We start from the raw sequence: 12,840 nt of genomic DNA, 5'->3' as shown, positions 1-12,840 counted from the left end.
CAAAGTCATCACAGCATACAATACCTCAAATAATAAGATGTCTAGAACAGTTGTGCTCTATTTGCACACATCTGGCTGATACTGGGGTCAGATCTGTTATGCAGTAGAGGTTACAGAGTAAGCCTAGGAACCACTGAGAACTTCCCAACAGAACCCCCAACTCAGCTCTCTTTGCTGAGACCAGGGAACTGGCTGGTGGAGGAGCAAGGGATGCTTCCATGTGTTCATTCATTCCCTCTTTCCAGTTTTTCAGGAACATAAGCACACATTTTATTTTTATTTAATGACCATTGGTTTGGGAGTAGACAAGAGTCAACCGACTCACTGTTTGACCATGGACAGATAGGTCCCCAAACGAAGTCCTTGCGAAAATGATAGCCTTTCTTTTTCATTTGTTCTTTTTTATTGCATCACGATGTCATCTGATATAGAAGAGGCCAGAGGGATAGTTCAAACAAATTGTGTATTTGTTGCTGGAGAGATCCACTGCCCAACTCCCAGGCTGATCTATTCAACCAACCATAAGATGATGTTTCCAAGACAATGTGTGAGCGTCAGAACTCTGGCTAAAGCCGATCCCTCCCTGCCAAGCCACACGATTTGCTCACCCAAACCAAGGGCAAAGGTTTCAAACGGGGGAGGTGGGAGGACATACTTCCTTGTCATTTCAGAGGTTGCGAAGCCATCCACCTGTCCCAGCTTATGCAGAAGCGGATGGAAGCCAATACCTTTGATTACCAGGGTTTTTGCACACTCCTTTGCAAGTTATACAAGGGGGAGGCCATACCAGAAAAAATGCAGAAAAAGGCATGGCACACCTCTCCCACCACAGTCATGCAGATGATCTATCCCCCAGACCAGACACAGTGTGTTTGCACACCTTTGTAGCTCTTCAGAGTACTAGGCAGGGGAAATAATTAAAAGCTTCTCATCCCAAACGCCAAAATATTAGCCCTTGGACAGTCGGGGGATAGGGTGGCAAAGCTTTCCCTTCCCAAAAACATTAGATGCCCTCTTAGGCGGGATGATAACCACCCTGCCCACCCCACCACAGTCCCACTGGTGTGGCCACTTGCATCCACACGGGGCTGCTTCTTCACAGTGCCAATCACTGCTCCAGAGGAGCCCTGTTAGCGGTCAGGGCGCTGCACACAGAAGACCTTGGCCTGGTGGTCTCCAGAAGTGGTAACCACAATGGAAGCGTCTCTGCAAGAAAGAGGCGACAAGAAGAAGAAAAGGTTTACCCCCAACAACAATTACTAATCAATGTCAGTGAAAGTTTTGACGGCCCAAGCCTACCCTGGTTTTACTCAGGAGCAAGTCCTGTTCACCTCAGTGAGGCTTAATCCCCAGAAAGAAAAAAAGAAACACCAACCAGAATAGCTATTTCACTTGCCTTCACAACTCCCGGGTGGGGCAGATATCAGCAAGTCCCATTTTACATATAACAAAGGAAGGCAGGGAAAGCCAAAGTGCCCAAGGTTACCTAGGGATGAACACTTTTTCCAAGCCCATTCTTCTCTGTGCCAAACCACATATTTCCATTTTAGTGTACGTGCACCGCTCTCTGCAAAAACCACCGGTGGAGCCCTCCCTCCAAATGAAAAGGACAACTCTGAAGGGAACTGGGAGGAAAAGAGCCTTAAGAAGACAAGATGTATTTCCTTCCCCAGGAACCCTACTCACACCCACACAAAAACAAGCCATAGCTTAATGTATACTGTTCCGTATATCCTTGCCTTCCAATGCTTGCTTTCTGTGCTTCCCTCTGCACCCCTCCACACAGCACCCAGCACCTCCCCCCAAGGGCTCTTGCTCCAGGAACTCACTTGTTCAAAGCAAAGTCCAGGATTTCCGCTGAGTGGCCCCGGTACTCGCTGATCAGCTTGCCTGAGCGGGCGTCCCAGAGGCACACGGCCCCACCCAGGGTGCAGGTGTAGACCACAGGGGAACTCTCTTCCCACAGGAGCTGCACAATCCCTGACTGAAAATACAGAAGGAAAGGGTGCTATTAGTCATCAGCATTCCCACCCGCTTAGCATTTTTAACCAGGCCTTTTGTTGATTTGATTGACATCCTATGCCCTTTTAAAATGTGGGGTTTTCTTGGGGAGGGGCGTTACTAGGTTGTTGTTTTTATTTCGATTATGTATTTGGTGGTTTTGTATTTTGATTTTGTTCTGTGAACCACCCTGAGACCTCCAGGTATAGGGCAGTAGAAGAAGAAGAAGAAGAAGGAGGAGGAGGAGGAGGAGGAGGAGGAGGAGGAGGAGGAGGAGGAGGAGGAGGATCCTTCGCCCACCTAAGGTCTTCCTACCCTGAAATGTTTAATGAAACAAACTCTACTGACTACCTAAATCAGAGGTGGTTGGACGCCAATCCTGGACTACAAACTTAGTGCATGTTGCAATCAACCTGTCACAGCACAGTAAGCTTCCCGGGAAAGAAGACCGCTCACCCAGGAGAAGAGAATGAATTAAAGGAGAGCTTAGAAAATATGACCCTTCCCTCCATTATGTGCTCGCCCATAATAGGGTTTTTGGGTGCTGTTTGCATGTAGGGGATTTAGCTCAGGAAAGTTTCCTGCTGCAGCAAAGAAAGGGAGCCTGTGGCCCTCAAGATGTTGTTGGACTCCAACACCCATCATCCCTGACCACTGGTGATGCTGCCTGGGGATGATGGGAGTTGTGGTCCCAACATCATGTGCAGGGTCACTTCCACCCGAGGCACTAGGGATCTGTCTGAAGCTCCTGTCAGCAGCAGGGTTGCAAGGCAGAGGCCAGGACCCAGGACTTCTGTGAACAGCTGCCCTTGACTATTGCTGCATTCCTCTTGGATTGAACTGCTTCCTCCTGCCAACAGCAGCTCTTCCCAAAGCCCCCAGCAATTCCCAGAAGGGTCTTCTCCACTACCTCATGCTGGCAGTTGTGTCTCAGGGTCTGCGTGGCGACGTCATAAATTGCCAAGGTCCCGTCCAAGTAGCCAACAGCAGCCAGCGGCATCCTGCATGACAACAAAGCCGGAGAAAAAGGAGCTTTTTTTTAATGGGAGGCTTCTGGGTGCAACTTTTTGTGGAAAAGTAGGCAATGCGCTTTAATAAATAGTCCAAACCTCCCTGCAGGAAGGACAGTCATTCAGGAGTAACCAGGCTGGCTCTTGTTCCTTCAGAAAAGGAGCAATGCAGGAGCTGCCTGTGAAGGCAGTCTTCTTGAAATTTGGTGACAGCTTTCTCCTTAAATGGGTTCCACAAAATAGCACTTGACTTTGGCAGAAATGCTCACAAATATTCTCTTATTTTTTTCAGCCCTTCTGGCAGAGGATAGCCTTGAAAGCATGTGGGCAATGCCTGGTGAAATCTCAGAAGCCAGTAGGCTTTCAAAGACTCAACCATCCCAACTACCGTGGGCAGGCCTTTGTCTTCTTGGGAAGATGCTTCCATCTGAAGTTTGTTTTCAAAATAGTCTGCCTCTTCTCCAATGTAATTTTACTTGATACAGTGGTACCTCGGGTTACATATGCTTCAGGTTACAGACACTTCAGGTTACAGACTCTGCTAACCCAGAAATAGTACCTCGGGTTAAGAACTTTGCTTTAGGATGAGAACAGAAATCGTGCTCCGGTGGTGCGGCGGCAGCAGGAGGCCCCATTAGCTAAAGTGGTGCTTCAGGTTAAGAACACTTTCAGGTTAAGAACAGACCTCCGGAACGAATTAAGTACTTAACCTGAGGTACCACTGTATAGTGGTTTCATTATATTGCTGTTTAATTGTTGTAAGCAGTCCCAAAGGATGCGTATGCATTCAAAGGGTGGGTGAAGAAAATGCCATGTAAAATAAACAATTAAGATTTCATGATGCAGTGGTATCTAGACCATATTGATCTTATACTAGATCAGACTTTGGCAACCTGGTGCCCTCCAGGTACTCTGAACTGCAACTCCCATAAGCCTCAACAAGCACTATCATAGTGGTTGGGCTGATTATAATAGTCCATAACATCTGTAGGGCACTGAGTTAGCAAAGGCTGCTCTACATTATGTTGCAGGCAGTTGTCCCCTTCCATTCTGTTCATGCAAACCAGGGATGGGGAACTTGTGGTCCTCAGGACATTGTTGGACTACAACACTTATCACTCCTGACCACTGGCCAGGACTTGTGGGAACAAAATCCAGCAGGGCTGCAGGTTCCCCGTCCCTGATGGAAACGTTTCACTTATTTCAGCAATCAGTTCCGGGCAGTTCCCACAACCCAGAAGGCAATACTCACACATTGCAGAAGCCCAGAGATTCAACTGAGTTGGATTCAGCCTCCTCAGCAGAAGACTTGGGGACAATGGCCTCTTCCTTGAAAACAGACACAACCTGCAGGAAAGAAACAGCCAATGATAAGATAATGAGGGGTGGCCAACTCCCAAGGGACTGCGATCTACTTTCAGAATTTAAATCTGACAGTGATCTACCCCCCTTCTTAGGGGTTCAGGTAAAAGTTGTTAACCTTTTTTTAGAGGTGGGAAATACCCCATTTTATACCTATTTTGTTGGGGTTCCATTTGGGGGGGGACTTTTAAGGGGAAGCAAAACAAAACAAAATTTTTAAAAATCAATTATTTTTATCCACCCTGGTGTAAAATCTGGACTAGGAGAGGGAGACCCAGGTCACTTTCCACCCAACCTACTTCGCAGGGTTGTTGTGATGGTGAAAGAAGGAAGGAAGGGGACAGAACTCCTGAGCTCCTTGGAAGAAGGGTGGAGTAAAAATGCAACTTCTATCCAAATGGGAAATACAAGATTGTGCTGCAACAAACACAGTTTTTCACACTCACACCTGTGGGCTAAGGAAGTTCCCATGTATATTCATTCCAGAATGGAGGGGAAGAAGGTACACACCTTGCCAGTTGCGGAGCTCACTAGCTTGGCATGGCAGTCAACAGAGCCTGTCAGGACTAGGCTGCCATCCTTATTGCTGGCCACACATGTCAACGGGCCCTGGTGCCCGTCCTGACCTAGAAATGGTGAGAGAGCAAAGATCACACATCAAAGGGTGCCTAGGCATCTACTAAGACCTTCCACCTCCTTCATTGCCCTAAATAGTTGCTTGTGTCTTGGCTCACCATTTTTATTTTTGGATTTGCCAACTCTGAAGCACATTACAGCCACAAGAGAAAATAACAAAAAGACTATGACTTATGAGAACATGAAAACCATGAGACAGGCTTGTGGCCTTTGCCTTGACTCATAATAACACCCTGTTATCTGCAAGCAGAAGTGGCTCAGTGGCCCTTGGGTGATGCTATTTCACAAGAAAGGTTGACCAACACACCTCTCTCCTCTGCACCAACCCAGTGACTGCTGATACTTTTCAAAGCAATCCATCTCAGTCTTTGTTGTAGTTTAACTGATTCTCATAGAAAGGCAAGTGGATTCCTGCTGGATCAGACCAAAGGCCTCCAACATCCCGTTTCCACAGTGACCAACCAGATGCTTCTGGGAAGCCCACAAGGAGGTAGGAAAAAGCAGGAAAAATCACAGGAACCCCCCCCCCCATGACCTTTGTCCTGGTTAAGCTCACAAGGACAACACAACGGCCTCTCCCAATACTATTCCTCAGTAACTGGCGTTCAGAGGCATACGGCATACAATGCATGTGGCAATCGTGACGAAGAGCTATAGCCTCATCCTCCATGTACAGTGGTACCTCGGGTTAAGTACTTAATTCGTTCTAAAGGTCTGTTCTTTACCTGAAACTGTTCTTAACCTGAAGCACCACTTTAGCTAATGGGGCCTCCTGCTGCGCCGCCAGAGCACAATTTCTGTTCTCATCCTGAAGCAAAGTTCTTAACCTGAAGCACTATTTCTGGGTTAGTGGAGTCTGTAACCTGAAGCGTATGTAACCCGAGGTACCACTGTACTGTATTCGTCTTATTTAAAGGCAACTAAGTTGGTGACCATCATTACATTCCCCCAAGCAGAGGATGCCAATATGCCAATCTCCAAAGAGAGGAAATCCTGCAGAGGCTGCACCATGAAAGCAGAGTTTTATTGTTTTTGTTTAGGACTTGGGATTCCATGTTTCTTGAAAGCCATCCATATTCCTCCCCCTCCTCAGGTTCTTTCCTGCCTTTAGAGTTCCCGTGCAAAGCTAGTACTCTGAAAGAGGTTTCTGAGCACCGCCTTCCCTTGCTCCAGCTTCCTGACAGCAAATAAATGGAAACAGGCAACCAAACAGAACCTTTGGTACCTTTGAGGACGTGCAGCGAGCTGCCCTGCTTCAGATCCCAGATGCGCACAGTCCCATCTTCGTAACCGACCACAGCTCTCCTCCCTGCATTGAGCGTCGTTGTGTTAGTCACTCTGTCATATTCAGGGAGATCCCAAGGAAGCCCAAGAGTCAACCCCAAGTGTAACACGATCCCTTGCTATTACAGCCTTCCCCTCCAAATGTTTTAGACTACAGCTTCTTTCCTTGCTGGCCATAGGCCATGCTGGTCGAGGTTCAAAATCTGTGGAGGGCACTAGGCTGGGGAAGGCTGCCTCTGTGCATAAAGAAACAGAGGATGTGCTTGGAAGAGGCAAATTTCACAGCAGCTACAGTCACACATGACACTAAGCTATGGTTTGTTTTAACCATTCCACCCCCACTCTCAAAAAAACCCAGGAGTTGCCTTATAATCCAGCAAACAAGCCATAGCTTGTTCCTCCAAAGCTTGGTTTGTTTTCCATCTAGCCTTGCCTTCTGCCTCTGTAACTTGGCCAGTATCTGGGATGGAGTGGCTGAAAAACTGATTAAGCAATGCTGCTGGGTTCAGGCGTAACACAAAAACATAGTTAAAACGGCCAGGAGTAGTAAGTTGCCAAAACACAAACCATGGTTGCTCTGTTGGCTGGGTTCAAAGATTCAAACAACCAATAAGCCAGTGTGGTGTAGTGTTTAGAGTGTTAGACTAGGACCTGAGAGACCAGAGTTTACACCCCCTACTGAGCCATGAAGCTCACTAGGTGACACTGGGCCAGTCACTGTCTCTTAAGCTTAACCTACCTCACGGGGTTGTGTGGATTAAATGAAGAAGGGGAGAACTGTGTAGACCACCTTGAGCTCCTTGGAGGAAAGGTGGGGTATAAATATAACAAACAAACAAACAAACAAACCATGCTTTAGCATCATGGGTGAACCAAGCTGATGTATTCTGCCATTGGACAGGCCTATAACAATTGCCAGGCCTATAACAATTCTACAAGCCCATCCCCACATCCCAAGCCCTGCTCCTCACCATCAGGAAGGACATGACCACACGTAGCTGGACAGGACGGGCCTTGGAAGGTCTTGCACTCTCCACTAGGGATCTTCCACATCCAGGAGTTGCCGTCAGCAGTGCCAGCCAGAAGGACATGGGACTGAGGGTGCCACTCCATCCACTGGGGTCAAGAAGAGAAAGAGAAAGCAATAGGCTGGGAGCTAAGCAATACCAGAAAGGAGTCTGCTGCTTTGCACATGACCAACAAATTCTTTCTCACTGTGCAAAAGTTATCCAACAGCCAACTCTTAAATTCGTACCCCAAAAGTTTAATGTATAGCATTTATACAACACTTGAGATGGTGAAAATAGCTTCCCGTATGCTCTTCTCAGTATTCCATGCAATCACACTTTAAGAGAGGTTTCCATACAACGCCAACAGGGGAGATGGAGAAGGGGCCAAGGCTGAGATGGGAGCTTGCCTAACATTACCTAGCAAATCTGCAGCCGAGGCGAGATTTCAGCTGGAGACTTCCAGCCTCCTAGCTCCCACACTTTAGCCACGACATCACACCATCTCACCAGTACACCTTGCTTACGACTGCAACCTAACATATAGGTTGTGCAATTGGCACGCTATGACATTGCCATGTGGTTTTGTGAGCCTTTGTATGGCTACGGCAGAGTGGCAAAGAACACGGAATGAGTGAAACTGACAGCCTTGTTGTAGCAATCGTAACACTGTAGCTTGCACAGAAAGCATCAGTTTGTTCCATATTACATTGTTGCACCCAAAAATTAGAAACTGTTCCAAATGTCAGGCCTATAAAGCACTGCATTTCTGTCAGAGGAAATAATTTATCTGAATTATCTAACAGTTTTCTCCCTAGAATCAAGACAGTAATCATGCTTTCCCCTGGGAAATCTTCTCATGGTGAAACTTTTGCCCTGGGATTTATAGGCCCCATTTCTCACCTCCAAGTCGCCCGCTTCGAAAGACCAGATCTCCTCTTTGGCATCCACCCGCCAAACTTTTATCAGTCCACTCATGTCACCCGTGGCCACGAATGTGGAATCATGGCTGAAACCAGCACAAGTGACGGAATCTTTGTGTCCTGGTGATAATGAAAAGAACAAGAACATGCATATTCTGAAATCAATCCCATTAAGTTCAATGGAGAGTCCTCCAAGATAAGCAAGTATAGCATACCAGGAAGTGCCTGATACCTCTCCTTTGCCATGAACGCACTTCATGGCCTGCAGGAAAGCCAGCATCTTTCTCTACATCATTCTCTGACAGCCTCAACCCACTCCCTGCCAACATCAGGGTAATAATACTAATCTACCTTACAGGTCTGTTGTTGTGAAAGATAACGCAGAGAGAGTGCTCTGGACACTGTAAAGCACCATATACTTTGTGTTTGCAACAGTGGAAGTATTAGTGTCCTGCTGTTCCTCCAGGGAGCTCAATAATATCACACACATCCTGCCTCAACACAATGAACAGTCCTGAAAATAATCATGGTGCAGGCAGGTTATATATGGCTCTTTCAGGCTCTAACTCCCGTGAACCCCAGCCACCATTGCTAATGGTCAACAATGATGAGCGTTGTAGTCCAACAACATTCAAAGCCCACAGGTGCCCCAGCCCTGTTGGAATTATTATTTCTTCAGTGGAGCAGGGCCATTATAGAGTATACCCTTAATGTGGAGCTATCCACATATGGCAATCTGCAGGCAGTCCTTTCAATGCCAGAAGTAAAAGGAGGGGATATTCAGTCACCTCAAAAATATAGATGTTTTCCATTGCTACACCTTCCTATCCAAATCACCAGCTGAAGAGTTACCTATATATAGATTTTTAGATATGGATCACTTTATCCCCAGGGCTATCCAAGATAGAGGGAAGTATTTATTGTTAAAACTGTTTTATGCTGACCCCAGCAACACAAAGCAATTCAAATATTGGCATTAGAGTTGCAAGGTATTACCCAGAAGAGCCTCACCTGAGCATTCAAAGAGGAGCTCACCATCACTGAGGCGCCACACAAAAGCCTTGTCATCTTCACCGCCTGTCACTGCCAGCGTGTTGGTCTTGGGGTCAAGACTGATGCAGAAAACAGATGCTAGGGGGAACAAACAGAACAATGTTAGCGACAGAAGCCAGACATACCTCTCTCTCACACTCACAGTCTTATTGTGGGCATCCAAACAAGAGGAACCAAAAGCACCAGAGATGCAAAACCTGCCACTCTCCAAATGTCATCATTGACCATGCTGGCTGGGAGCTGATGGGAGCTGGGAATCCAACAATATCTGGAGGGACACAAGTTCCCCATCCTTGACTGGGGCATAACTGTGTTGCTCTCTCCCAGCAAAACGTTAAGGAAAGAAGAGTGAAAGTGAAGCACACTCTCAGCTGAAAGAGCACCATCCTGTAGCCACAACAGCGCAGAACTATAGAGAATGCACAGGTGCTTCCCCTCCATTCCTTGCTCAAGGGCACCTGGCCCTTTTAAGGTAAAAGAAAAACATGGAAGAGCACCATCTTGGAAAATACCAGCAGAGATGATTCACATCACCAACCCTGGCTTTAAATTAGCAGGGCTGGGACTTAAAGTAGAAAGCAGGCTCACCAGCTAGTGTGACCTTGCATCAGCAACCCACCAATGGAATATTGTGCTAGCCACTGACAAAGAGCTGGTTAAATCCTTTATCAACCAGGTTTCTTTTGCAAATAATAATAAAGTAGTCTTGCCGGGCCACAAAATAGGCACAGAATAGGAAGGCCCAAACCTGGGGCACTAGATAATGAATGAGATGCCTACTCTCATTCCTCTACCAGCTCACCCGTGTGTTTGGAGAACGTGACCTCACTGTCATCTTGGGCCTCCATGCCTTCCTCTGCCTCAACATCCTCCCAAGCAGCCTCCTCTTCATCTAAATCCACATCTTCCATTTCATCAGCCAGATCATCTGCAGAAGCAAACAAAGCAATGCTATTTTACAAAGCCAGTCAGCATGAAGGTTCCCCCCTCCAAACCAGCCCTGCATAATAAGTAAAAGTAGGTGTGCTAAACTGTGGTATCTCTGTGTGCACTCACAGTCCTGTTTAGAGGAGAAGAATGAACCTTACCAACCTCAGTCCACAGCTAAGTGCCAGTAAGTCTTAGTTGCAAAGGATTCAGACAAATTGTAGAAATCACCAACCCTAATCTCCTGTGCCCCTTCCACTCTATGTGGTGTGAAATGCTGCTGTCACTAGAACCTGAGCCCCTCAATTATATTCCTATGTCAAATTATAGATTGTAATGCATAATAGCCTTCCTTTACCCTGTGTGAGACATCGGTTTTGATAATTATGGACCCCATCCTCCCTCTCTCTCCTCTGTTCTCTTATTCATTGCCTCCAAATATCTCCCCTTCTCCCATTCCCCCTGTGATTGCTACTTCATCACCTGCTTTGTACCTACCGTATTTTTCGCACCATAGGGCGCACCGGACCATAGGGCGCACCCATTTTTGGGGGGGGAAATAAAGGGGAAAAAATTATTTCCCCCCCCCAGGCGCGGGGCTGGGGCGGGGGAAGCTCGAGCTTCCCCCGACCCCAGCCCGCAAACAGGCAGCTCTCTGCAAGCCGTGGGAGCACTCCCGCTGCTTGTGGAGAGGTCCGCGAAGCCTGGGCGCACTGAGCTCAGCACGCGCAGGCTTCGGCATGCTGGCAACTCTCCGCAAGGAGCCGGAGCGCTCCGGCTCCTTGCGGAGAGGTCCGCGAAGCCTGGGCGCGCTGAGCTCAGCGCGCGCAGGCTTCGGCATGCTGGCAACTCTCCGCAAGGAGCCGGAGCGCTCCGGCTCCTTGCGGAGAGGTCCGCGAAGCCTGGGCGCGCTGAGCTCAGCGCGCGCAGGCTTCGGCATGCTGGCAACTCCCCGCAAGGAGCCGGAGCGCTCCGGCTCCTTGCGGAGAGGTCCGTGAAGCCTGGGCGCGCTGAGCTCAGCGCGCGCAGGCTTCGGCATGCTGGCAACTCTCCGCAAGGAGCCGGAGCGCTCCGGCTCCTTGCGGAGAGGTCCGCGAAGCCTGGGCGCGCTGAGCTCAGCGCGCCCAGGCTTCGGCATGCTGGCAACTCTCCGCAAGGAGCCGGAGTGCTCCCGCTCCTTGCGAAGAGGTCCGCGAAGCCTGGAGAGCGTGAGGGGTCGGTGCGCACCGACCCCTCTCACTCTCCAGGCTTCAGCGAAAGCCTGCATTCGCACCATAGGACGCACACACATTTCCCCTTCATTTTTGGAGGGGAAAAAGTGCGTCCTATGGTGCGAAAAATACGGTATACCTTTTTTTAAACCAAGGCAGCAATCCTATGGCAAAATCCACCAGGATGAGCAACATAGGAAGCACTGGGTCACCTTAGAGCCAACCCTAGCTCAGCCAAAGATAAGCCAGTGTACCTTGCTCATTCTGGCTCAGTCACGAGAGCTAAGGCCCATATAAGTGCCTCAAAAGGTGTGATGAGGGGGTAGAATTTGGACTGCACCCTAAGCCCATTCAGCTCAGTCATGTGACCTAGCAACCCAGCATAAAACACTACTTTAAATGCTTGTTTTCCCTCTACCAAGTTAGGTAGAAAGCAGCCCCCCCCCCGATGACCCATGATGTTTGGACCTAGTGTAACTTTACGCTGGCTTAATTTACATCAGCTAACTTTATGGCAGCTTCTTGCACACAGAATTGTTTCCAAAGCCAAACAGCATGCAATTGAAATAATCACATATATTTCCCATGACTCCATTTCCCCCTTTCCCTGTTGTTTCACTGTGTCCATTCTAGATTGTAAGCCTCTTGGGGTAGGGAACCTGTCTTTGTAATATTCTTGAGCTAGAGCACCTCCAAGCGGCCAGTTCTAAATCCATCCTGTCTCTGGGTGTATAAATAACAAAGATGTTGGTGAACACCAGAATATCGGTAAATGTATGTGCATCTGTGACCAAAAAGATTGTCCACAGTGTGTCATACTGTTTCCTGTATAATTCCCCTAGGGAAGGGTTGTGAAAAAGATTCAAGGGCCAGTTTCCTCTTTTTTTTAACATTAGGGAGGAAGCGTGCTATTTACTACTTGATAGGCATACTATAGTATATGACATATAAGGTTTCTAGGGTTGCTCTAGGCACCCAACGGATGAACCAACGATTTATTGCACAAAACGAGGTCCAACGTGCTAGGGGGTCATTTATGTTAAAATGTTTCGCTCAGCTAGGCTGTAGTTCAGTGATGACCAAAGTCTCCTAACAAATAAATCTGACAGACTGAGTGGCGATAATGAGGATGGGGGTGATGGCACCTAACCGGTCAGCCCTCTTACTACTTTTCAGGGTGGTCACGTTTTCCTCTGCAAAAGTCCCTGGAAAAGGACCTCGATCACAAGTCCCCGTCCCAGCTGCCCAGTCCCTCGCCTCTTTACCGGGTCCAGGCGCCTCAAGGTCCACCACCTCCACGATCTCCTCCGCGGCCCCTTCCTCATCGCCGGCTGCCATCAGTAAGAGCCCCTCCGAGGCCGCCTCCAAACCTGCCCCGTCTGCGGGTTCCGCCATGCTGACGACTTCAGCCTACCAGCAACCCGCA

General features: G+C 48.3%; 1 protein-coding gene across 1 annotated transcript; it reads right to left on the bottom strand.

Moving 5' to 3' along the window:
- Positions 1–245: 245 nt before the first annotated feature.
- On the bottom strand, positions 246–12,836 carry AAMP (angio associated migratory cell protein). The gene is made up of 11 exons (XM_081920558.1): positions 12,680–12,836; positions 10,079–10,204; positions 9,235–9,354; positions 8,204–8,343; positions 7,265–7,409; positions 6,235–6,318; positions 4,884–4,999; positions 4,264–4,358; positions 2,912–3,002; positions 1,830–1,984; positions 246–1,206 (listed from the first exon to the last, which is right to left on the bottom strand). The coding sequence occupies exons 1-11, from the start codon at positions 12,807–12,809 to the stop codon at positions 1,131–1,133; spliced, it is 1,278 nt and encodes a 425-aa protein (XP_081776684.1). The 5' UTR covers positions 12,810–12,836; the 3' UTR covers positions 246–1,130.
- Between the last annotated feature and the right edge of the window lie 4 nt (positions 12,837–12,840).

The sequence above is a fragment of the Podarcis melisellensis genome (genome assembly GCF_964234715.1).
Source record: "Podarcis melisellensis genome assembly, chromosome: 1".
Classification (NCBI taxonomy): domain Eukaryota; kingdom Metazoa; phylum Chordata; class Lepidosauria; order Squamata; family Lacertidae; genus Podarcis; species Podarcis melisellensis.
Note: the sequence above shows the minus strand (reverse complement) of the source record. Positions and strands in the feature narration are given on the sequence as shown.